General features: G+C 37.0%; 4 protein-coding genes and 1 long non-coding RNA gene across 7 annotated transcripts; 4 read left to right on the top strand and 1 right to left on the bottom strand.

Moving 5' to 3' along the window:
- Positions 1–9029: 9029 nt before the first annotated feature.
- On the top strand, positions 9030–11031 carry LOC145073346 (Rhodanese/Cell cycle control phosphatase superfamily protein). Its single transcript, XM_079019898.1, has 4 exons — positions 9030–9748; positions 10235–10337; positions 10500–10721; positions 10802–11031. The coding sequence occupies exons 1-4, from the start codon at positions 9114–9116 to the stop codon at positions 10850–10852; spliced, it is 1011 nt and encodes a 336-aa protein (XP_078876024.1). The 5' UTR covers positions 9030–9113; the 3' UTR covers positions 10853–11031.
- Positions 11032–11532: 501 nt separating this feature from the next.
- Positions 11533–12649, top strand: LOC145073347 (uncharacterized). Its single transcript, XR_013691326.1, has 3 exons — positions 11533–11677; positions 11794–11869; positions 11981–12649. It is a non-coding gene; the product is annotated as an uncharacterized LOC145073347 (long non-coding RNA).
- Positions 12650–14981: 2332 nt separating this feature from the next.
- Positions 14982–16913, top strand: ATG10 (autophagocytosis-associated family protein). Of its 3 annotated transcripts, none has more exons than XM_079020606.1 (6): positions 14982–15190; positions 15688–15900; positions 15985–16044; positions 16257–16356; positions 16452–16549; positions 16633–16913. In XM_079020606.1, exons 1-6 carry the CDS (start codon positions 15155–15157, stop codon positions 16804–16806), a joined length of 681 nt encoding a protein of 226 aa, XP_078876732.1. In that variant the 5' UTR covers positions 14982–15154; the 3' UTR covers positions 16807–16913. The 3 variants fall into 3 exon arrangements, with proteins under 3 accessions (XP_078876732.1, XP_078876731.1, XP_078876733.1); XM_079020605.1 differs by having other exon boundaries at positions 14983–15190; positions 16251–16356; XM_079020607.1 differs by having other exon boundaries at positions 14984–15190; positions 15673–15900; positions 16251–16356.
- LOC145074197 (bacterial hemolysin-like protein) lies at positions 16768–19136 on the bottom strand. The gene is made up of 9 exons (XM_079020604.1): positions 18980–19136; positions 18296–18377; positions 18140–18219; positions 17935–18037; positions 17691–17847; positions 17480–17608; positions 17265–17351; positions 17125–17169; positions 16768–17042 (listed from the first exon to the last, which is right to left on the bottom strand). Exons 1-9 carry the CDS (start codon positions 19086–19088, stop codon positions 16893–16895), a joined length of 942 nt encoding a protein of 313 aa, XP_078876730.1. The 5' UTR covers positions 19089–19136; the 3' UTR covers positions 16768–16892.
- Positions 19137–22355: 3219 nt separating this feature from the next.
- Positions 22356–23795, top strand: LOC145075221 (photosystem I reaction center subunit XI, chloroplastic-like). The gene is made up of 2 exons (XM_079021523.1): positions 22356–22587; positions 23165–23795. Exons 1-2 carry the CDS (start codon positions 22438–22440, stop codon positions 23654–23656), a joined length of 642 nt encoding a protein of 213 aa, XP_078877649.1. The 5' UTR covers positions 22356–22437; the 3' UTR covers positions 23657–23795.
- Positions 23796–24394: the final 599 nt, after the last annotated feature.

Genomic DNA, 24394 nt, shown 5'->3' with positions numbered 1-24394 from the left:
AACAACAACTCCTACTGGTGGGCCAGCATTGTGGCCGTAGACCCACCGCTACTGGAAGGTAACTCACCTCACACTGCTGAAGTCCCGTAGACACAATCCCACACTACTGAAGTCCCGCAGGCTGAACCCCATCTATTGGTTGACAGATTCCCAAACTGTCAACACCAAAATAACGCCCAATTAATAATTGGGTTCCAACACATAACCATAATTCATACTTGAATAATTACTACATTACCCCAGGCTTGGCTTATTTAAGCCCAAGACCCAATCTGTAGGCCCAAAGTCAATTAGGAATCAAAGCCCAACATATGGCCCAATTTTCCAAATTGGGCCTAGGCCTATACATGGTCTCATTCTAAGGCCCAACATCATATACTCATTAAGGCCCAAACCTTTGCCTATCTATGGCCCAATTTTCCAAATTGGGCCCAATCCCCTTACATGGGCCTTACCCTAGGCCCATTAAATTACTCTAGACCATTTGCTTGATCTTGGATAGTCCATTTAATAACCCAAATCATAAAGGACCAATAGAAAGGCCCAACAATTAAACCCGTGTGAAATTAAGGTTTCACATAAAATGATGATTAGGGTTAAGTTTCCTACTTAACCCATTAAGGACTTAATCCATTAAGTCCATTATCGCTTAGATTAATCTCTGCCAAAGTTTATTATTTAATATCTCAAGTTATTAAATAATTCTTGTGTGTGTGACCCGATTAATTCTTAAAGTTAGGGTTTCATTGGCATTAGGGCTTTCCAAACCCTAATTAGGGTTTCCAACCCATATACTAGCCCATTTATTTATTTGTTGGGTTTTTAGATCAATTAGCGCTTTATGGGGCCTATTAAGCCCACTAAAATATTATTAAGCCCCTTTGGGTTTTATAAGGTCCATTAGAGTCCATTAAGCTTCATTAGGCCCATTAGAGCTCCTTTGAGCCCATTAGGGTTTCTAGCACCCCGAATGTAACATCCCAAAAATACAGGCCAAAAATTTCATTTTTAAATACGCCATTATAAAACCAACAATGTAATAAAACATTTGTAACATAATGTCATGTCAAAACCAAAGTAGAAATAATCAAATGTGTTATCATTAAGCAATATCAGAGTGTAATCCCAAAGATCTCGTGTGCGGAAAACCGTAGTGTGATGCGCTGCGATCAAGCCGACTCCTTTCCTTTAACACGAAGTACCTGAAACCAAAACTGAAAACCGCAAGCACAAAGCTTAGTGAGTTCCCCCATCATACCACATACCATACAATCACATAGCATACATACTGCCAGACAATTCTGGGGTGCCCGACCTACCCGTGTCAAGCCATTCTGGGGTGCTGACCTACCCATGTCAAGCCATTCTGGGGTGCTGACCTACCCGTCGGTCCTAACAACCGACCCTCGGGGACTATTCCACCCCCTACTGCTACTATCACATATATCATAACATAAACATACTATCAGACATATCTGGGGTGCCTGAACTACCCTTCGGTCCTAACAACCGAACACGGGGACTGGTCCCCTCATACTACCTCTATCGCATAAAACATAACAAGCCAGCATGCAAACATATCATCACATACTGTCAGACGTATCTGGGGTGTCTGACTACCCTTCGGTCCTAACAACCGAACTCGACTACTATCACACACAACATATCATGCTAGCATATAACATATCAAGTAGTAGCAAACCTAGATGATATCACAAAGACAATCATCTATCATACGTCTCCTACTGGTGGGCCGACATTATGGCCTTAGACCCACCGCTACTGGAAGGTAACTCACCTTACACTGCTGAAGTCCCGTAGACACAATCCCACACTGCTGAAGTCCCGCAGACTCAACCCCAGCTGCTGGATGACAGATTCCCGATCTGTCAATATCAAAACATCACCCAATTAATAATTGGGTCCCACTACATAACCATAAACACTTACTTTGGATAATAACATTACCCCAAGCTTGGCTTATTCAAGCCCAAGGCCCAATCCGTAGGCCTAAAGTCAACTAGGAAATCAAAGCCCAACACATGGCCCAATTTTCCAAATTAGGCCTAGGCCTATACATGGTCTCATACTAAGGCCCAACATCATATACTCATTAAGGCCCAAACTGAGGCCCATCTATGGCCCAATTTTCCAAATTAGGCCCAAGATCTTTACATGGGCCTTAACCTAGGCCCATTAAATTACTCTAGACCATTTGTTTGATCTTGGATAGTCCATTTAATAACTCAAATCATCAAGGCCCAACAGAAAGGCCCAACAATAACCCTAAGTGAAATTAGGGTTTCACATAAAATGATGATTAGGGTTAAGTTTCCTACTTAACCCATTAAGGACTTAATCCATTAAGTCCAATATTACTTAGATTAATTTCCGCCAATGATTATTAATTAATATTCCAAGTTATTAAATAATTCTCGTGTGTCACGCTTAAATCCCCAATTTAAGATTTATTGGCATTAGGGTTTTCCAAACCCTAATTAGGGTCTCCAACCCAATACTAGACCATTAATTAATTTGTTGGGCTTTTAGATCAATTAGGGCTTTATTGGGCCTATTAAGCCCACTAAGGTTTCATTAGGGTCCATTATTGTTTTATTAAGCCCATTAAGTCTTACGGGGTCAATTAGGGCTTCCTTGGGCCCATTAGGGTTTCAAACCCCCAAACGAATCAACACAATCGAGACAAGGCACACCGCCACTCGACACGGCGGCCGGTGGCGGCAGCCACCACCTCACGGCGGTGGTTTGATTTTTTTCTCATTATTCCATTTCCTTTTTACAATTTACAAAGAAATACCAAAGCTCACACACACACCCTAACTAATGTAAACACACATACATGGGGGTGTATGGTGGCAGCCACTACCTCACGGTGGTGGTGGTGGCGGTTCTTAGATTTTCCAGCCAAGCAACTACACACACAACACACCACAACAAAACCAAACACCCACAATTTCTTGAAAACTGATCCTTCCATCGATCTAGCGGCGTACGGCGGCGTATTGCAATGACAGCCACCATGGCCGGCTGCCATGGTGGTTTTCCATGACCCAACTCGACAGGTGATGAACCACACGAACTCGACAGCCCTTTAGGGTTGTGACCATGACCGGAGCAACAGAAGTGAGCCCTTGGCGGCGGATGGAGCAAAAGAAAAAGAAGAGAACGACGGCATCGTGACGAGTTCGAAACGGGCAGCGGTCACAGGCCATCTCCGGCCATACACGACCTAACCGACGGCAACAGGTGGTGGAATGGCGGCCTTCGTCGACGAAGCAGTAGGCGGACACGAGAGCTATCGAACTCGGTGATGCCATTGGCGGTTGAGGGGCTTCTATGGTGATGGCGGCGATCGGAAATGAAGGAGGAGAATAGCGGCCTTGCTGATCGGGAAAACGAGAAGTGAAGAGGGATGGTGGCGGCCGCATTTTCTTCTAGGTTTAGGGTTCTCTTATGGGTTATATACCCGACACCATAACATATTGCCATAATGGCAAAATTGGTCCCTCCCCATAAATTCTCTTTAAATTAAATCCCATATTTTCCCTTTCAACCCCTGCCAACTAAATTCTTTACAAACCAGATCCGAGATTTACAATACATCCCCTATCTTCTAAAATCTTTACAAAGCTAATCCAGAATTTACAAAATCTCCCCTTGCTTGACAAATTCTCTCCAATTAAGGTCCAGAATTTACCCTTCAGCCCTCCACTTCTAAATTTATGACAATTAGCCCCTCGAGACCATCCATTGATATATAATTATTTATTTTAGGGCTACTTTTCGCTCATTATTTTATTTATTGACTTAATAAATAAACGGGGCTTTACACCGAACGAATCTATCACGAAACGCAAAGCGCACCGCCACCCGACACGGCGGCCGGTGGCGGCAGCCACCACCCTAACGTGGTGGTTTTCAAGTTCTTTTATTATTCCAAGCTGTGATTTACATTTTACAATGCTAAATATCAAAATAAACACACACTAAAAATTAAACACACACACACACAGCCACCTTGTGGTGGTCGGCGGCGACAGATGGTGGCAGCCACCACCTTATGGTGGTGGTGATGCCTTTTCCGAGGACTCTGGCCAAACACCCACGCACACATCGACTGAATCATGCACCTCTTCATTCATTTACTCGAAGAGGGAAGCCAACCACTCACTTTGTGGCATAAGCCGACGGCAACAAGGTAATGGCCACCATGGCGGCTGCCATGGTGGTTTTCACGCTTTTCTGGCCAACAGTAAGCAAGCATACACGCACGGAGACGAGCTGAGCAAGGAAGCGCACCCCAACTCGACAGGTGATAAACCACACGAACTCGATAGCCCTTTGGGGTTGTGACCATGACCGGAGCAATAGAAGTGAGCCCTTGGCGGCGGATGGAGCAAAAGAAAAAGAAGAGAACGGCGGCAACGTGACGAGTTCGAAACGGGCAGCGGCCACAGGCCATCTCCGACCATACATGACCTAACCGACGGCAACAGGTGGTGGAATGGCGGCCTTCGTCGACGAAGCAGTAGGCGGAGACGAGAGCTATCGAACTCGGTGATGCCATCAGCGGTTGAGGGGGCTTCTATGGTGATGGCGGCGATCGGAAATGAAGGAGGAGGGTAGCGGCCTTGCGGATCGGGAAAACGGGGAAGTGAAAAGGGATGGTGGCGACCGCATTTGATTCTAGGTTTAGGGTTCTCTTATGGGTTATATACCCGACACCATAACATATTGCCATAAGGGCAAAATTGGTCCCTCCCCATAAGTTCTCTTTAAATTAAATCCCATATTTTCCCTTTCAACCCCTGCCAACTAAATACTTTACAAACCAGATCCGAGATTTACAATACAGCCCCTATCTTCTAAAATCTTTACAAAGCTAATCCAGAATTTACAAAACCTCCCCTTGCTTGACAAATTCTTTCCAATTAAGGTCCATAATTTACCCTTCAGCCCTCCACTTCTAAATTTATGACAATTAGCCCCTCGAGACCATCCATTGATATATAATTATTTATTTTAGGGCTACTATTCGCTCATTATTTTATTTATTGACTTAATAAATAAACTGGGCTTTATAGATTCATAAAGTTGCAAACTTTATGAGATCTCGTGTAACGCCCTATTCCGAATCGCTTTCCTAATTCGAGACTGTGGCCTGCAGATGGGTTATCATAAGGCTGAGGGCCTTTGGAAAAGAGGGATCTAGACCCATTTAGGTGCGGATAATGTAATTGAGGTGATCCAGGAGTTTGGGTTGTGTCTTGGAGCCAAGGGGTAAATCAGTAAAGTGGTTGTTCGAGCTCTTTATGAATTTTGGATTTTCGTTCGGAAGGTTTTGAGGTAAGGATAAGTTGATAGATGTGTAGAGCTTCTCGCCACCTTTATGTGGATATAAAGAACGTCGAAAACGGAGTTGAAACGAATAAGTTATGGCCGTTCGAAGTTGGAGTGGTTCGGGTGAGTGATCGTTGACTTGTTGACCAAGTTTATTTAATGCTCACGACGTGAGAATTAAGTGCTCACGATGTGAGACACACCTGATGCACCAAAACCCTAATTTTTGGGTATTTAAAGGTATGAGATGATTAGGGTTGCTTCTCCTCAGCCTCTTTTACTCCCAAGTCATTGAAAAACCCTAGATTCGGCCCTCTTGAGCTCTTGAGATATTGTTAGTGGTTTTGGTTTGCTAATGGTGCTTTGAGTCCCTTGAAGAAGAAGAAGGAGCTATTGTGGTGACTCATTTTGTCAAGATAAGCTCATCTTTGTGGACCAGCTGAACTTGTGAACTCTAGTAAGGTATAAAGATCCTACCTTTTTCACTTGAGGTTGCTAGATCTAGGTTTTGGCTACCTTCTTTGCATGAGATCTTGGCTTACCAAGCATGAGATTCATAAAGTTAGCAACTTTATGAACCATTGAGTCATTTGCTTTATTAGAACCCTTGGATCTAGACTTTGGTGCAAGTTATGGACTCCAAGTTTGAATCTTGATGTTTATAGCCATCTTTTGACCTAACTAGTGTTTAAGTCATGTATTGGACATATATGACTAAAAAGCTTCGATTTTTATGGTCCTTGGGGTCAAGGAAGACCCTCTAGACTGCCCCATGTTAAGGCTTAATGGATTAGGAACTTAATGCTCATTTTTTTGGTCTGATCTGAACTCACGATGTGAGGAATGAAGCCTCACAACGTGAGAGCGTATTTGAGGAAGTTTCTGGGCCAAAATCATGACCTCATGAAGTGAGCATAAGGTGCTCACGGCGTGAGCATCACCTGAGCAAGTTTTGGGCTCTTTGATTGTGAGCTAGCTTGGTATTGGACTTATCCTTTGGTTTGGGCTCATAATGGGCTAAGGATTTTAGAGTAATGGACTTCTGGTTGGGCTTGTCCTAATGGGCTTTGGATGATGAATTGGGCCTTAGTGGACCCAATGTAGTTAGACCTTGATTGGGCCCAATGGGCTTTAGGAAAAGGCCCATGAAAGGGTTTGGGCCTAGTTTGGAAAATTGGGCCATTGATGGACTTTATTGGATTTTATAGTTCTGGGCCTCGATTGTGAGTATTGAATGGACCAGGGGTGAAACGGTCATTTCACCCCAAGTAAGAATTAAGGATCATGGTTTGAGACTCAACTGCTAATTGGGTGATATTTTGGTATTGATAGTTCGAGGAGTTGGTAGGACAACAACTAAGGACTTCTTGTAATGGATTTCAGCAGCTCGAAGTGAGTTACCTTACAGTAGAAGTGGGTCTAAGGCCATAATGCCGGTCCACTAGTAGGAGTTGTTTGTTAGATGATTGTATTTGTGATAATTGTCTGGTATGCCACTATCTGTTATGTTTTATGTGCTAGTATGGTATGATGTTATGTGATAGTGGTAGTAGGGGGAATAGTCCCTGTATCCGGTCAAAAGGACCAAAGGGGTAGGTCGGGCACCCCGATATGTCTGTCGGTAGGTCTATGTTATGTTATGTTATTATGTGGTAGTGGTAGGGGTGAAATAGTCCCCATAACCGGTTGAGATACACAAGAGGGTAGGTCGGACACCTAAATATGCCTGGCATGAGGTAGGTCGGGAACCCCGACATGCCTGACAGTGGGGTAGGTCGATCACCTCGGTATGCTCAGCAGGGTAGGTCGAGCCCCCAGATATCCTTGACAGGGTAGGTCGGGCACCCAGATATGTCTGACAGGGTAGGCTGGACACCCAGATATGCCTGACATTACGTGATTTGTATGGTATGTGGTATGATGGGGGAACTCACTAAGCTTTGTGATTACGGTTTACAATTTTGGTTTCAGGTACTTCGTTTTCAAAAGAAAGGAGCTGCCTCGATTGCAACGCATCACACTATTTTTCCGCACATGAGATCTTTAGGATTATACTCTGATATTGTTTTATGATGACATGCTTAAATTATTGACATACTGGTTTGCCATCATATGTTATTATGAATGTTTTCTCATACTGTTGGTTTTATAATAACTTAATTAAAACGAAATTTTTGATCTTAAATTTGGGATGTTACATCTCGCCATTCCAACAAATAAGAACAAGAAGTTTATGGGACAAAACTCAAGATCTAGCAACCTAACATGATAAAAATCAAGTCTTGGACACTTACAAAGGTCCAGAATTGTGCCAAGGTAAAGAATGGAGACTTGCTTGCTTGATCTTTGCTTCCTTCTTCCCCCTTCTTCCTTCTTTAGCTTCAAGGAACACCAAAACTAGCTCAATAGTGGAGGAAAGTGATTAGGGATTTCTTTAGGGCTTGAAGGGGCTGATGGAGGCTGAGGATGAGCAAACCCTAGCCTCATCATTCCTTTAAATAGGGAGCAAAACCGGAAAAATATGGTTTTCATATCAGCCATTCACCACGTCGTGGCCAATACTGCCACGCCGTGGTGGCTTAAATGAAACACATGAATCCTTATCGCCTCGCCACGCCGTGGTGGTGCCTCCACCACGTCGTGTCAACCTTCAAAATGATAATTTCAATTACAAATAAAATACCTTAAGATCCGGACGTTACAGTTACACTAATTACACACACACACACACAAAGAGAGATGTCAAACTCAATAAAAAAAATCTTAAAAGGTTAAAAAATGGTATTTAGTTTATTAAGTTAAATGATAGTTTCTATACAAAGGAAAAAAAATTATTACTCTTTCAAACACATTCTTTCTAGTCACATAATATTCAAGTCACATAATATTCATGTAACCAAAAAATGTCAAATCAACATTAAACATAGGAGAGTTGAGGGAGTCCACCCCCACCCTTTGAACCTACTTGACACCTCACTACCATATCACATTTTTCTCTTCTTTCATTTTCACCTTCCCAACCAACAACACATAAAGATCTATTCTTCCTAATTCAAATTCAAACACATTTTGGTTCAAGTTTCGACGCATAAAGTGCAATTAACTAAAAGTTAAGCTAAGAAGTAGTGGAACGAGTTAGTTTTCCCACGAGGGATGAATTTATGCGGCATCGCAAAAAAGGAAATGATTTTCCTTGCGGTACCGTCCATACTCCCAAAAAGTCATCTAACTCGTTGTTTACTCCATCCATCTTTATTACTAGTAATAATGATGTTTTATGAATAGTTTAATAAATTTAATAGAATAATATGTCCTAGTAAAATATAATTTATTTAATAAATAAAACAAAAATTATTACGTTCCTAATTAATTTTCTCCTATGTAAATTTCATCTTTACATATGAATATCCGTATGTTGCATTAAGTTAAATAAAATAATAAAATTATTTATTTATATTATATAATAAAATTCTGACGTATATATTATATTGAAATTTTTTATTTATTATAACAATGAATCAATATGATGAAATTTTATTTATTTATTTTATATGAATAGTTTATATATGATTTTTTAAATAAGACCATATTTTTCTATCGTCAATGTTTTTATAGAAAACTGAAAACTCCATAATGTTATTGTAATTATTAAAGTACGTTCACGGTTACGGTGGTTAATTATCATCCCGCCATCCATCTTATCATCTCTTCTAGCTTTGCACAATTTCTTCTTGATTCTCTCTTTGTCTCTCATGGAGTCTCTCTCCATAGGTCTCCCAGCTTCCCGACCATCTCCAAAGAACCCTAAATTCCACAAAATCAAAACACCCAATCCCATTTTCCTTTTCACTAGTTGCCATTTAACCCCAAATTCCATCCGATTCCTTTCTCATTTCACCAAGAAAAAACCCAAATCAACCAACACTACCCTCAAATCCCAAGCTCTGGCTTTCCTTTTTGTGGGATTTCCATTTCCACTTTCTTCATTTGCCTCTGAAGAAATACCCATTGACCAATCGTCTAGCAAAATCAACCTAGAGTCGATTTTGGTTTCAATTGATGATTTTTTCAACAGATATCCGTTTTTTGTTGCTGGGGTTGTTTTCATTTGGCTGTTTGTCATCCCTGCGACTCAAGAATACTTGCGAAAGTACAAGGACATATCTGCTCTTGATGCTTTCAAAAAGCTTAAGGATGACCCAAATGCCCAGCTATTAGATATCAGAGATAACAAGACTCTGAGGGTTCTGGGCTCGCCCAATTTGAAGATTTTTAGTAAGAATGCTGTTCAGGTCGAATTTCGTGATGGGGATGACGACGGTTTTGCAAAGAAAGTGAAAGAGAATTTCGGGGATCCTGCAAATACCACCATTTGCATTCTTGACAAGTGAGTTTTTGCATACAAACAGACATTTAAAATCATAGAGTTATTTGGATTGTAGACTATAGCACCACCACTTTACCTTTCTTCACAAACTGCTTGGCACCTACTAATCCCAATCTTTGTGTTTGTATGTTAAAATTAATAAACAAATGGCCAAGTTAAATCCTTTGTTATTTGGTCTAAATGTGCAATTCAATTGGAAGGACACTCATTGGAACCTAATCTAAAAATGCATAAGTAGCACTAAATATTATCTAATGATTAGGGTCTTGGCAAATATACTTATGTTGTATATGAATCCTAATTCAAATCGAAATTGGTCTTCCTACATGGATAGAGAATAAGAAGTTTGATCCCCTCCTTATTAAGTGTTTGTATATATTGTTTCATTTCACTTGAAAATGACTGTGTTGCCCATGTGTCTTTTATCTTTCCTTTAGCTGAGAAGTTTGATCTGTATATGATTCCTTTGTTTTGTTTGTAAGGTAGTTTTGATGGTAACTCCATGAAGGTAGCCGAGTTATTGTTCAACAACGGGTTCAAAGAGGCTTATGCTATCCGAGGTGGAGTTAGAGGCAACAGCGGGTGGCTGGTATCATTCACTTTTTCCTTGATAATTCATATTTCAGTGATCAGTTTTTTAGAGCAACCTGTTGTTTATTTCTCCATACTTTTAAGTACTACTACTAATTGTAACACGCTAATGTTCCAAGCAACCCATTATAATTTGTTATGCACTTTCTTTGGTTAACAGGAAATACAAGAAACATTTCTCCCACCCTCCGTACACATCAACCTCAAAACAAAAGTCAATAAGTCAAAACAAGTAAATAACAATGGAGCAATCAACGAACAAAGTGAAGTCAAGAGCCAAATAGATTCTGTAGCTGAAAGCAAACAAACCAACAATGGTTCTGTCAAACATAATACATCATCTATGGGACCTGTGTCCAGATCATTGTCTCCATACTCAATGGTAAAAAGATCATACATTTTTCATCAGCAAAATGATGGAAAGTCAACCAAACTAATTATTTTGCTACATTTTGAATGCAGTATCCTGATATGAAGCCGCCTTCCTCTCCAACTCCATCCAAGCCTCAATAAGGATGCGACTCATTTTGTACTCACTGAGTCAACTCGATATGTTTATTTTTTTTAATAGACCATGTTATTCAACACTTTTGCGTATTCCTAGTCTCATTATGTTTATTTGATCCGATTAGGAGTGTAAAATCTTTGGCTCTGGAATGAAAGGAAATGAGAGTTGTAATTGTTTCCACAAATTTTACAACGTGATATTGTTTGTTCCATTTACTAGAAATGTTAAAATAGGTCAATAAGTGGGGCTTGGCGTGTTTCCATGAGATGCAGAAACATACCTTTCTCACTGTCTTCCTCCAGGAACCTTCAACATCCACTTTAATGGTGAAGTTCTGCAATAATATGAACAAAACAGATTAGAAGATATGCCTAGCTCTATAGAGCACATAAACAGATTCGATGTATTCTAATTACAACTTTGAATGGCATGGACGATATGACCATATCTTTTTGAAACTATGAATGCAAAAATGGGGAAGACGATATATTTTGTATTTATAGATTTCGGACGATATCTTTTTTTACAATTCTTTGATTTAGTTTCTATTCTGGAAGCTGATAGAGCTTCTTTTTCTGCGATAGATTTAAGATCTTGTGTGATTGTAACCACGATTTACTTAGATTCTTTCCTTAAAACAAAAATGGAAATGATCTTGGAGAAACAATTATTCCAAATACGTATAAAAAGATAGCTAGCTACCTAGGATTGTTATCGTTATAATAATAACTAGTTAAGAAATATAACTTGTTTCTTTGATCTCCTCACCCACCGCTCTGTTCTGTTTCGTGTTGTTTGATTTGATGTCCATGGAGCCATGCGCAGACATGGTAATTAAACCCATCCCATCTGGTTAATTAATTACTGTATGTAGTTTAGCAATCACCATAGGAATTAAATTAGACGAACGATGGTTTTTGATGTATTTGGTTTTTTTGTTTTGAAGGAGTGTTGCCTGAAAGTCCACTCCAAGTGTGAGTCGTGTATGATGAAGACGATTGAGGTGTTACGTTCTATCAGTGGTAAGGTTTTTATGTTAGCAGCCAAAAAATAGTAATAGTAGTATATATTATATCAAATTAATTAGGTTTTGACTTTTGATTATGATTTAACAACGGAGATGGTAATGGTAGGAGTCTATTCGGTGACCTGGGATGCTGAAAAAAATATTTTCAAAATATCTGGAGAGGTTGATCCAAACATACTTCTCAAGGCAGTGATGCGGACAGGTGAACATGCGGAGCTCGTCAATGTAAAACTCAATCACCCACAGCTAAGACACACAAACTATAACTATAATTATAATAATCATAATTTTGGTTATGGTTATCATATTCCCTCATCCTCCTCCTACAGGAGGAGGGATATAAGGCCACTGCCTGAGCATGAATTCTACCCAGTTACTAGTAGTGCTTACAGGAGGCCACCTGGGATTCAGTATCTGCCTTCTAATTACGACACCACCAGCTATGGCTATGAAAACCCCCTGCCACCGGCAACCTATGTGCCATCATATCCATATCAAGAGCATGATCCATATGCTAATTATGAGGGGGTCAGCTTTTGCACCATCATGTGACCCTGCCGTTGGAGATTTGGACTCAACTTTTCAACATCAATGTATCTCTTGTTTCTTTGATATTTGTTTTTAGGTTTCTCAGAAACGTTTGATGATATTTTAGCCTAAGTACGTTTCATATTTAGGTCATGTGAGTGTATGTGACGTCCTTTGCAGTTTGCATCCACCGTGGTTTGTTTGTTTGTTTTTTTTTCTCTAAATGGGGAAGACAGTATTTGCGAAATTTCTTGCGGAAGGCTAGCTAATTTACAATGTGTAAGTAAAACAAGGAATCTAGAAACACAACCAACCAAACTAGTAATATACCAAACAATTTGATTTCACTCTATTCCATTTGTCACTGATATAAGTTTGACGCTACATCTTGCCCGTGTAGTGTCTCGAGGTCCCTCATTAAACCATGATACCAGCCCTCCTAGATATGTAACTCGTTTCGCCCAACAATCAGCTAATCAAGAAGGTGATCCTAACCTCCGACCAGCTGTGTCTAACCCGCAACAGTCCCTTAATAGTCAAACTCTTTCAACAACTCGATCAGACGCCAATGACTAGATTAACAACACCCTTGGTCCATGTAGCCCCTCTTAAACCCGATGACAAGCTAATCGGATGGCATGATTTTCATCTTCTTAGTCGACATGGTCACGACATAATGACAGGTTGCCTTCACACCGCCATTTCAAGGAAAGTCGGTGAACGTGAACAATTTCTGGATAATGGTTGCGAAAGATTTTTTTAGAGAGGAATGTGCAAATAGAAAGGAAACCAACTTGATATAGTGTCCGAAAACCGCAATGCCTTTATTTCGATTTCAACGGTCATTTCAATAAATGGCAAAAACAAATCCAAATCTAATACGTTTTTTTTTTTTTTTTTTTTTTTTTTTTTATTTTTATTTTTTATTTTTATGATATGGTCATTTTTATGATTACCCTGAATTTTAATGAATGACATGAAATGTCTAATAAAAGAACTAGGAGTTTGCTTTTTGCAGCAGAAACCCTTGGTTAACGATGAAACATATTATTTAGGTCTTTTATATTTGTATATGACATTCATTTTAAATTTTAATATATTTCTTTACACACACAAAAGCTTTTTTACGATTTATTAAATATGACAATACACGTTATATCCACAAATCATTAGGGGTAAAATGGTCTTTCCATCTTGCTATGATAGGGGCAATTTGGTATTTTTATATCATGCGATGTCGGGGGCAATTTCCTTACATTGTTTGTGGTTATGAACATAAATTAATCGTTTTTAAGTTTTTGTTTAAATTTTGGTTTTTGTCGCACGTTGTTTCAAAGTTTTTGAGATTAATTTTGAGGAAAAAAGAAGTTGTAAAAAGTAGACATTTTTTTAATCAATCAAATATGATTTTTTTTTAGTTTAAAAGTTAATATATCTTAGCTATCGTCGTACAACGAATGAGAAGACAAACAGATAATAAGTTGTGTCGTTAAGCATTTTTGTATGGTAAAGTCAATTTTCTTGAAGACTACATCCATAGATCTAGGGATATAACATTGTTATGTATGATCTGTTGTACTCTACTAAGGAACTCCACCACATCAGACGTAAGGAAACTAAACGTATCAAATGCAAATAATATGAACACGTGTTGATTTTCTATGCACGATTTTTCATGTTTGGTGACCTTGCATATAACAACTTTTAATGCAGCATGTCCCGCCGTGAAACCCCCGACCCTCAAACCTATGAGAGGGGATACCCCTATAAGGTCCACACATGCATGTTTTCCTCCAACCCATCCAAAAATCAAAACGTCAGCCGGTCTAAGGCCTGACCTTCCTTTTGTCGAGTCAGTCAGGAAATTCATAAGAGTCTCTTTCTTGGTAGAAACCCTGACACGCTTACATATGTCGACCAAAACATCCCTAACCATATCGTACTTGTATTTGAACCCCATGGGTTCTTTGCAATAAACTGCATGCTCTCCAAAAGAGTCTAAACATGCCTTGCGGCACACCAGATATATCTTGTTGGCTGGGAATATTGGAATCATGGGTCGATATTTGAAGATGGTACGATACTCCACAGGAGACATATGTTGGCCAAATCCATCTATAGGCATAACTAGAAATCTTGAGCATGCAGTGCACATGAAATTGAAAAATTGTTTTCTGCTAAGTCGTTATGTTGTAATGCACTTTCATATCTTGGACAATTTACTAAAAATGTTGAAATGCACTTTCATATATTGGGCAACTTTCTTGGATCCATTTGCTACTGATAAGTTGGCTTACTTGGCTAATAAGAAAGTTTATAATCTAACAATTAACGTGGAGGTCTTGAGTTCAATTCCAGACAGAAAAGATATTTAAATTATTTGTAGACAGAAAAGATATTTAAATTATTTGTAGTTTCAAAAAAAAAATACAACTAACGTGGAGGTTATAAGTTTAATTATTTATTTAAATTATTTGCAGTTTCAAAAAAAAAAAATTATTATTTTCAAAAAAAAAAAAATTATTATTTTCCATGGTACAATTGTACAATTTTACCCTGTTTCATGCGTTCAAAATTGATTCGGGTCAAAAAATTCCGCCCAAATTCACGTTCATCTTCTTCGCCCGGTTCATCACTCCTGTTGTTGAGTGTTTTTTAAAAGGAAAGCCGGGTTCTGCGTCTCCTCCTTCTGCCTACGATTTCTCCTTCATATTCATTGAGCAATCATCCTCCTCGTCCTGGCAGACATGAAATGGTCTGGCTGACTATATTTGGAGCTTCAAAATCGGTAATTAACTTTTCATTCTGATTTAGGTTTTCGGAGTTTGAATTTCCTATGCGTAGCTTTGCTTCTGCAAACTAGTTACAATACCGCCTCTTGAATTCTGTGCTTTGGCGAATTGAATCTCAATTACAGTTCAGTTTTTTTTTTTTTTTTTGCTGTAATTCGTTACAGGTTTGGCGAATTGAATCTCAATATGTAGTCTGTGGTTTAATTTTTGATCTTTTAGTTCCATCTCTGTTTTGACTATATATCTTCACTACTGTACTGCCATGTACTTGGTGAGCATTTTGAAAATTTAAGATGAAGAAACGTTATTTAGTATCAAAATTTATAACCTGATGTGAAGTTTATCTTTGTATAGAAGTTTTATTAGTGTATCTGTTGGATAATATTGTAATTTCCCGTTAGTTTTTTTTTTTTTGGTAAATAGGCGTTTATGAAGAACTTAAACTTATATTTATGAAAACTTCATATACTGGTATCAGTGACTATTTCCTCAGGCTGTAATGGCTTCAGACCAGGCAACTTTGGATGGAAGCCTCTCGTCAACTGATTTCCAAAATGCTGCTAATGCTTTTGCTCAAAAGTGGAACAAGTTCAATTCTGGTTTTCCTGAGTGGTCATGGATTGATTGCTCAAACAGATTAGGGTTTCACAGAGTTACTGAAGGATATTTGTCTTTACAGCACGTGTTCTTTCCGAGATCAATTGAGGTCTAGCTTTGAATTCATACCGCAACACAAAATTGGCATACAAAGACATGAAAAATGTTATCTGATGTCTCATATTTTATGCAGGAAGAGCATGATGAAGGCAATTCTAATGATCACCAAGAACCTTTTGATACTGCCACTTTGGTATGTTTATGTTTATGTTTGTTACATTCCCATTCTGACTTGATTTCAGCTTAATCGAACCATTCCATGAAAAGTGTAACATTGCATAGAGTTTTAGGAACATTATTGGTTATCTGTTAGGCCTTGAGATTGCATCAGAAATCAATTTCCATGAGATTAAGAGGATAATACTAATGATGAGTGATGAAATTGTATGAATTTGCAAGGTACAGAGCAACAATGATAGTAATGATGGAGATTGGTATGATTTCCATGTGGTTTACAGTTCTTCCTATAGGGTTCCGGTGCTATACTTCCATGCACAAACTAGTGGTAAGCTGATCACTGCCTTCATGCATGGAACTTAGATATGATATGTCTCATTACATGCATTGATAAGTGATAACTGATGCTTATGGAGTATGTAGATGGACAACCTCTGAACGTTGGTGAAATTGAAAAGAACCTACCAAGCAAATCGAGCGATGTGCTGATGGATTCAAAATGGACTTTCATAACTCAACAAGTAAGTTATTGTTTTCATCAAGTCTTTTAAATAAATAATCAACATTTGATTTATTGATGTGATGTTCATTTTCTTAAATATAGGAGCACCCATACTTGAATAGACCATGGTACATGTTACATCCATGTGGGACAAGCGAGTGGATGAAGCTACTTCTTGCTGATCATAATTCAACAGACAGATACTTGGTATCATGGTTTACAGTGGTAGGCCAAGTGTTTGGTCTAAAATTACCACTTGAAATGCTAAAAAGCTAAATTAGTTAAACATTTCATTTCATGCTGTCATCAACATTGGATACTTTTATAACATCTGTTCCCAAAACTTTAGTTGTTCTAATAATCTACTCTACTTTAACTGGTGAGTCAACGGTTGTTCTGCTAAAACAAGCCAGGAATTCTATGTTTCCTTCAGCACCCTTTAATGGAGACTCTATCCAGCCATTGCATTGGAATCCTAGATCTTCCACACCCTTCACTATCTTTTCACGCACCTATAATTATCCATCAATTATGAAGATTGATTTGTCTTTAACAACTATGAAAAGTGATTTGATATGAAGAGAAACTATATACCTCTTGATGAACCAAGGGATCTCTCACAATTCCACCTCCTCCCACCTGTACGGATAATTGAAATGTGTGGATTTTCTTATATTTAACCCACAAAAAGGAGATGAAAACATGAAAGGAAAAAGAATTTGGCTTTTTCATACTTGTGATCTACGAGCCTCAAATTGAGGTTTGATTAGTGTAACTAAAGTAGCTTCTTCTTTCATCAGGCTAATAACAGCAGGCATGACCTACAAAAGAGATGAAACACAAATCATTGAAATGAATAAACTTTATGTCTATGATGGGTCTGTTTTGTTGGATGGAATGAAATACCAAACACACTACACAAGGGAAGGGCTTAAGTTAATGCTCTCACCACAAGTATAGAAATGAATGAAAGATCCAAAGTCACCAAGTCAACTTTCTGAGGAAGTTCAGTAAGATATCTTAAGTTTGTCCTTTCAATAACAGAAACACGTTCATCTCGACGAATTTTATCCGCCACCTATACAAAAAATTAGTATGAATTTAAACCATAAATCGATCATTTTGTGTTTTCTGATTATATATATATATATAACATTTACCTGTCCATATCCTACATCAACACCATAAACAAAAGAAGCACCATACTGAAGCAAGCAATCAGTAAACCCTCCAGTTGATAGCCCTGAGTCAAGAGCCACTTTACCAGTAACATCGATTCCTAGCTGTTCAATGGCAGCTTCTAATTTATGTCCTGCTCTAAAGTAAACATCAAGTCAACAAACTGAACAATGAAAATGAAACCAAATTTTATATACAAAGAAAGCTATTTAGGAGAATAATCACCTACATACATATTTCGGGATTTCAGCCTTGATTTCCACAACGGATTTATCAGAAACAGGGTGTCCAGATTTAGTTACAACTCTCCCATCAACAATTACCTTGCCTAAAGTAAAAAAATTTAAATGCAAACACATGGGAACAAAGTGTCAGCTTTGAGGAACCAGGGCATAAAAAACACAGAATTATCAATTATGAGATGAGTAACCTTGTAGGATCCATGATTGAATGTAGTTTCGACTGTACTGCTGAAACCTTTCAAGACATACTTCATCCAATCTCTTCTTCCTATAAACATAAATTGAGAATAATAGATCAAATTCAAGGTTGATCTTAAATTGGTGAGAGAGATTGAATTGCTCACTTCTTTGGCGGTATAACTTTTCCTGACTTTAGAGTGGCGAAGCTTCTGACTGGACAATTTTTGTGGGTGTTGGGCCATCTCACTGGATTGCAATGTACAAGTAGTCAGAATACATCTGGTAGAAGATAAATCATAACTGCCTGATCACTCTCATCATTAGAGCATAATCCTTTTCTCTTGATATCATTTGAAACTTGAAAGCATAATTGCATAGCCAGGAATCAAAATTCAAGCGTAACCAGTTCAAAATATGAGCTAAAGGAGCTGGATTCCAATTCCACGACCTAAATAGTAATTCTTTCCTTAAAAGAAATATTCAAATTTCCTTATTGGCAGAAAAAAATAGTACCCAAATGTGTTTGATCGTTATAGTTTTGTGGAACATTAAGTAACTAAGTCATAAACTACTATGAACACTTAACAAAACAACAGGTAAATACTGGACATCAGAAATTATAATTAATAGTTGAATACTTCCTTTTCTACATAAAAGGGCGTTAGAATACCTCAAAATCATTTAACTCCACGAGAAATTCTACAATCACTAGTAAGCTGATGATATCCAAATTTTTTTTAAAGAATTTAACTCAATTTTTATAAGATTTATACATGAAATACTGGATACAGATGAACGCGAGGAACCGAATGATAAGAAACGAAGAAATGGAAATTACGCAGAAGTACCTGGAAGCTGAGAGAAGTTTTGATGTTCGGATGTGAAGAAGACTCCATTGCTGGAGCTAAGCCACCCGCAACGGCGAAATAATGGGAGCTTCGACAATTGCAACACCATTGATGTGTCGGAGTCGGAGCGTTTGTGTCATTGACTCATTGTGTTATCGGACTTAACCACAAAACTGGTAACGGGCTATAATTAGACCCAATTATATGATGGAATGGGCTTTTAGGTAGCCCAAATAGATTAACATTGCCACTAAAAGCAGCTAAACCGTTGCTTTTGATTTTAAATGGTCCTAAATTAAATTTTGGTGTTTTATAAGGAAATACACAATGAAATGACATCTTAGTGGTGTTTGGCTAAATTTTTTAAAACAACTTATTAGGTTCCACATCATTATGGGCGTTTTTGACATGAAGCTTTTGGAAGCATTTGAGAGCTTTTAGCTTTTAGCTTTTGACAAAACACTTTAGTTTAAATAAAAAGTTTCGTTTGGTAATACGAGTTTTAACTTTTAGTTTAAACAAAACGCTCCAAATCTAAAAGCTACTTCATGTAGCGTTTAACAAAACGCTACCAAACTTTTGAAATCAATTTCCATAATTATCCTTAAAAGTATATGTATATATTTATTTATTTTTAATCAGTTGTCTTTTATGTAGTTTTATATATTTCAAAAGCTTCCAGCTACTTTTGCCAAATACCCATATACTCCCTCCGTCCCAAAATTATTGTCCACAGACAAAAAAACACACAGATTAAAGAAGCATTAACTACCGCTAACTTTATACAATAAAATGACAGTTTTATCATTACTTTGCATTTAATGTTCTATTAAATGCTTAGTTGGTTAAGTAATAATGAAGGAATATTTTGGTAAAAATGTTATTTATTTTTAGAATTGGACTATTATTTTGGGACATACCAAAAAGAAAAGATGTACTATAATTTTGGGACGGAGGGAGTAACAAATAAAAAGCTACAACTTCCTACTATCAGCTACCCGTTAACCGCTTCCAGCTAACAGCTACTTTTGTCAAACACGCTCTATAAGTTATAAAAAGTTTTTGGATGAAAATAACTTATTCCAGTGGGGAACCTCTAATAAGTCATTTTTTTCATAAGTTACCCTACACTTACTTATTAACTTATAAGCTAATAAGTTATAAACTAATGAGCAATAATTTTTTTTTGCCAAACATCCCCTTAATAAAAGGGAATGATAGGGTTTTTTTTTCCAGTTAGCAGGTTACTCCATGTTTTATGTCAGTGTCACATATAATTTGATGTAGCATTAGATGTTCACATAAGCCACTCACTGCAACCTCCCTAGTATCCTCCCTACAACCTCCATTCTTCTTTAGACGTCTCCTTTATGGTGGTGACTGGTATACATAAAATTGTCGAAAGACTTTTTAAAACTATTTATTAAGTTTTAATGATATTAACCTTATGATTTATTTTATATTTTATATGATTCTGATTTATTAATTATCTTTCTGAAATTTATATGATTTGAAATATCAATTACAGATTATAAATATATACATAAAATTAAATTTTATCCCTAATTTTGATCAACTAATTATGTTGAATTTATTTCATTAGGTTATCATATCACTTTGAAAACACATATTTATGTGGTTTTATGATTCCATCATTCTCATATTTTATGCTCTTAAATGATACGCTTTATATTGCTTTCATTTAATTTTAGTTAGGATTTAACTAGTATAACTGGTTTGATAGATACAAAAAAAGAAATGGACACAAATGTTATTATGATCCGAACTACTACTAAAAAATCAGATTGTTATAAGTTTGCAACTTATAAATCTTTTATAGGGGAAATACATTGTTCTTTGTTTTAATCTTCATAACATGTGAGAAATTGTGAAAATACGAGATTCTAAAGTGAAGTTTGGATTGGAAGTGCCTCGCTTAAGGTTAGATTCCAAAGATTTTATACTTGGAAACATATAAAGACTGGTCGAGTAAAGATATGCGGGAGAATAATTCTTAGGAATTATATGAATTAGAACACCTCTGATCACTTGTTCAAATTGGGACTTGTAAAGCTCAAGGGTGTTTACTGTGAAGGATCCTTGTGAGTTTATTGATGATTACCTATTAGAGATAGGGAATGGTGCCATTAGATGAGGTCGGTTTGTCCCAATGAATGTGAATATCCTTGGGTGAAGGGTTATGCGTGATCGGTTGCCTACTAGAGTAAATCTGGTTAACCGGGGTGTGGACATCTCTTCTATTATGTGCATGTGGTGTGGTAATCATGAGGAGTATTTTAGATCATTTGTTGTTAAATGTGAGACTATAGCGAGAACATGAAATGCAATTTTCAAGTGGGGGAATGTAATATAACCGAATTGGAATTATGTTACTCACGTCTGTCAATGGATAGATGATTTGCATTTGTCTATGCAAAAGAAATCGGATTTGGAAGCAATTATGTTAACTACTTGGTGGGTGCTATGACAATTCCAAAACTCTTCGGCGTTTGATAATACCCAAAGAAAATATTTGATTGTTGATAGTGTAGTAGATGATTCTTTTAATTGATTTGTCAATAGAAATAGTAAAATTGTCATGAACTTGGTCAATTAGATTCAAAACCTGGCTATGTTGCTTTCTTTGTAAATTGTTTTCTCCTCTACCTTCTTACTAGTGTGATAATTAAAATTAGTTGTTTAAAAAAGCTATTGAAATATGTCAAAAAAATATTAACAGGTTTATACAATGTGCCAATGTTTTGACATTGTCAAAATCCTCTTTGAAGGTTTTTTTTTAATACGTGTCAATCTCTTATGATTTTTGACATTTATCATTTTATTTTATTTTTAGAATAAATAATATCCACATGTCATCTGTAGGTTTTTTCAAAATTTAAATTAAAAAGCCACATAATACTTATATATTTATATATGTAAAGTATTGAATGTAATTGATAGTTTATTCATTTCTTATTTTAATTTTTATTTAAAAAAATATTTAATGTTTATATTTTAGCATTTAATCTTTTGTTTAATCATGTAATACACAAATTTACACCTAGTTTTATATGATAATTAAACCCGAAACAATTTTCGTCATTAAATGCCCAAAAGAAATTTGTATTACTTTTACTTTTGAAAATATTTCAAGTTATATTTATTTTTATTATATTACATGAAACAAAAAAAAGGAACTTATGTAAACAAAATAACCACCAAACTTTATAATTTAACACAAAGTAGGAAATATGGGAAACAATTGTCCTCCATAGACTAGGCAATCCAAGCAAATGATATAGGATAAGGGTGGCAAGCCATCCATATATTCATCATCCAATAAGGACCATCCATGTGTCATGAATCATCTTTGAAGGCAAACCCACAAATTTCTGAAGTAAATGGTCATAATAAGTTATATTCAAAACTGAAGAAATTGGGGACAACAAGCATCGACCATGGCTAGCCTCCAGCTCAAGACTGGCTTGACTTCCTCATTGACCACAACAAGGCCGGTTGCACCCAAAGGCCTTTCTGGTTCACCTCTTAGGCTCTTCCCTTCTTCCCAGAGGTCTTCCTCCACTATCAAGGCAGTAAAAACCGACAAGGTCGTTTCTTCTTTTCATTTTTCTGTGATTTTTAAGATTTTATTTAATAGGGCAATTTACTGAATGCCCATGTTGGGGATCCACGATCTGCTCAGTGCTCAGTACTAGCTATCAATCGAGCTAGATTGATTTCAAATGCTTTAGTTGGTGGTATTTGCCTTATATGATGATTTCCTGAAGGTTATGCCTTTAAATTTTACTTTTCATGTTGTCGGTTTATTGAGAATTAGTAACTAATTTCAAGATTTATCGTAGTATTGTAAGGAAAAGCTGATTTTAATTTATTCAAATGCTTCATACTTTTCCTTAAGATAATGCATATGTTCTAGTTGTTTTACTAGAAATATGATGCTCACGATTGAGCCATTGCCCATTGTTGAAGGTTATAATGGTCTTTTTCTCAATAGATATGAGAAAGTACCGTAGTAAAAACTTAAAACTAGTTATGGTTTTCATGTCATAGAGGCTTGTGGATCCTTTCGGTTACATCACATGTATTAATTATGTCGGGCATAATCACGAATTTTGTCTAGTTCTATTTGTATTTTCTGTTTGCTAATACGATAAAACTATGCAGCCTACATTCCAAGTCGTCCAACCCATCAATGGTGACCCGTTCATTGGAAGTCTCGAGACTCCAGTGACATCGAGCCCACTAATTGCATGGTACCTTTCAAATCTTCCAGGATACCGGACCGCTGTGAACCCATTGCTCCGAGGCATTGAGGTCGGGCTAGCCCATGGGTTCTTCCTAGTGGGCCCATTTGTGAAAGCAGGCCCATTAAGGAACACAGAGTATGCAGGTGCAGCAGGATCACTAGCCGCGGGTGGGCTTGTGGTGATCCTTAGCATTTGCTTGACTATGTATGGAATTGCATCATTCAAAGAAGGTGAACCGTCGATTGCACCATCATTGACTTTGACCGGGAGGAAGAAACAACCTGACCAACTTCAAACAGCCGATGGTTGGGCTAAGTTCACTGGTGGATTCTTTTTTGGTGGGATCTCCGGTGTCACTTGGGCTTTTTTCCTTCTTTATGTTCTTGACCTTCCTTACTATGTTAAATAGGTGAAATCCTATTTGGGCTTTTTCAAATTCCTATTGATACATGATCGCTCAAATTATGATACACTTTGCTTGTGCTTATGGAAGATTGTAAAATACTTTATGGTTTAATTATTATAAAAACAAACAAACTGATAATCAATTATGTCTCAGTGATATGATTTATTGACAAATATACTTTTCAAAAAGAAATTCAAAATCTATTGAGCAGATTGTTATATACTTGGAAGCATGCTAAAACGAACTACAAATTATCGTCAAACCCGTAATGTTTTTGTTCAAAATCGATCTTCAAGTATTTAGTGTGTCTAGTTCAAACTTGAAATGAAAAAAAAAAATGTTTATGGCTTTATGTTGTCCTCTGTAATACCTTGGTTTTGGTATATTGAATGTCCAAAACGGTCATCATACAAATGATAAATTAATCACTAAAATATTGAATGGTGGTTTAAATGGTGGTGTGAACTCAACCCACATAAGAAGAAGAAACATGAAAAGAGAGTTGGTTTATATATGGAGTCAATCCATGTAGTTGTAATTAAGCTTGATTAAATGTATATGTAGTTGTATCCATAGATGTTTATTTCATTTCATCGAAATATTGTATGCTTCGATTTTTTACATTTCATATGATATTATAGTATTTTTTATTTATTTATACATTTAATCTAAATAAAATTTTAAAAATGTTGTGGACTTAAACTTAAAGAATTATTCAACTGAAAACATTTTCTTTTTCTG

Source organism: Lactuca serriola, chromosome 9 (assembly GCF_051521515.1).
Source record: "Lactuca serriola cultivar US96UC23 chromosome 9, Lser_US96UC23_V15, whole genome shotgun sequence".
NCBI lineage: Eukaryota > Viridiplantae > Streptophyta > Magnoliopsida > Asterales > Asteraceae > Lactuca > Lactuca serriola.
Note: the sequence above shows the minus strand (reverse complement) of the source record. Positions and strands in the feature narration are given on the sequence as shown.

Coding starts and splice junctions, on each gene's coding strand:
- LOC145073346 (XM_079019898.1), top strand. CDS start 9,114: ATGGAGTCTCTCTCCATAGGTCTCCCAGCTTCCCGACCATCTCCAAAG. Junction 9,749..10,234: donor ACCATTTGCATTCTTGACAA/GTGAGTTTTTGC, acceptor TTTGTAAGGTAG/TTTTGATGGTAACTCCATGA. Junction 10,722..10,801: donor CATTGTCTCCATACTCAATG/GTAAAAAGATCA, acceptor TTTTGAATGCAG/TATCCTGATATGAAGCCGCC.
- LOC145075221 (XM_079021523.1), top strand. CDS start 22,438: ATGGCTAGCCTCCAGCTCAAGACTGGCTTGACTTCCTCATTGACCACA. Junction 22,588..23,164: donor AGGCAGTAAAAACCGACAAG/GTCGTTTCTTCT, acceptor AAAACTATGCAG/CCTACATTCCAAGTCGTCCA.
- ATG10 (XM_079020605.1), top strand. CDS start 15,155: ATGGTCTGGCTGACTATATTTGGAGCTTCAAAATCG. Junction 15,901..15,984: donor TCTTTCCGAGATCAATTGAG/GTCTAGCTTTGA, acceptor TATTTTATGCAG/GAAGAGCATGATGAAGGCAA. Junction 16,045..16,250: donor CTTTTGATACTGCCACTTTG/GTATGTTTATGT, acceptor TGAATTTGCAAG/GTACAGAGCAACAATGATAG.
- LOC145074197 (XM_079020604.1), bottom strand. CDS start 19,088: ATGGTGTTGCAATTGTCGAAGCTCCCATTATTTCGCCGTTGCGGGTGG. Junction 17,848..17,934: donor ATCCCGAAATATGTATGTAG/GTGATTATTCTC, acceptor TGTTTACTTTAG/AGCAGGACATAAATTAGAAG. Junction 17,043..17,124: donor ATCCCTTGGTTCATCAAGAG/GTATATAGTTTC, acceptor GGATAATTATAG/GTGCGTGAAAAGATAGTGAA.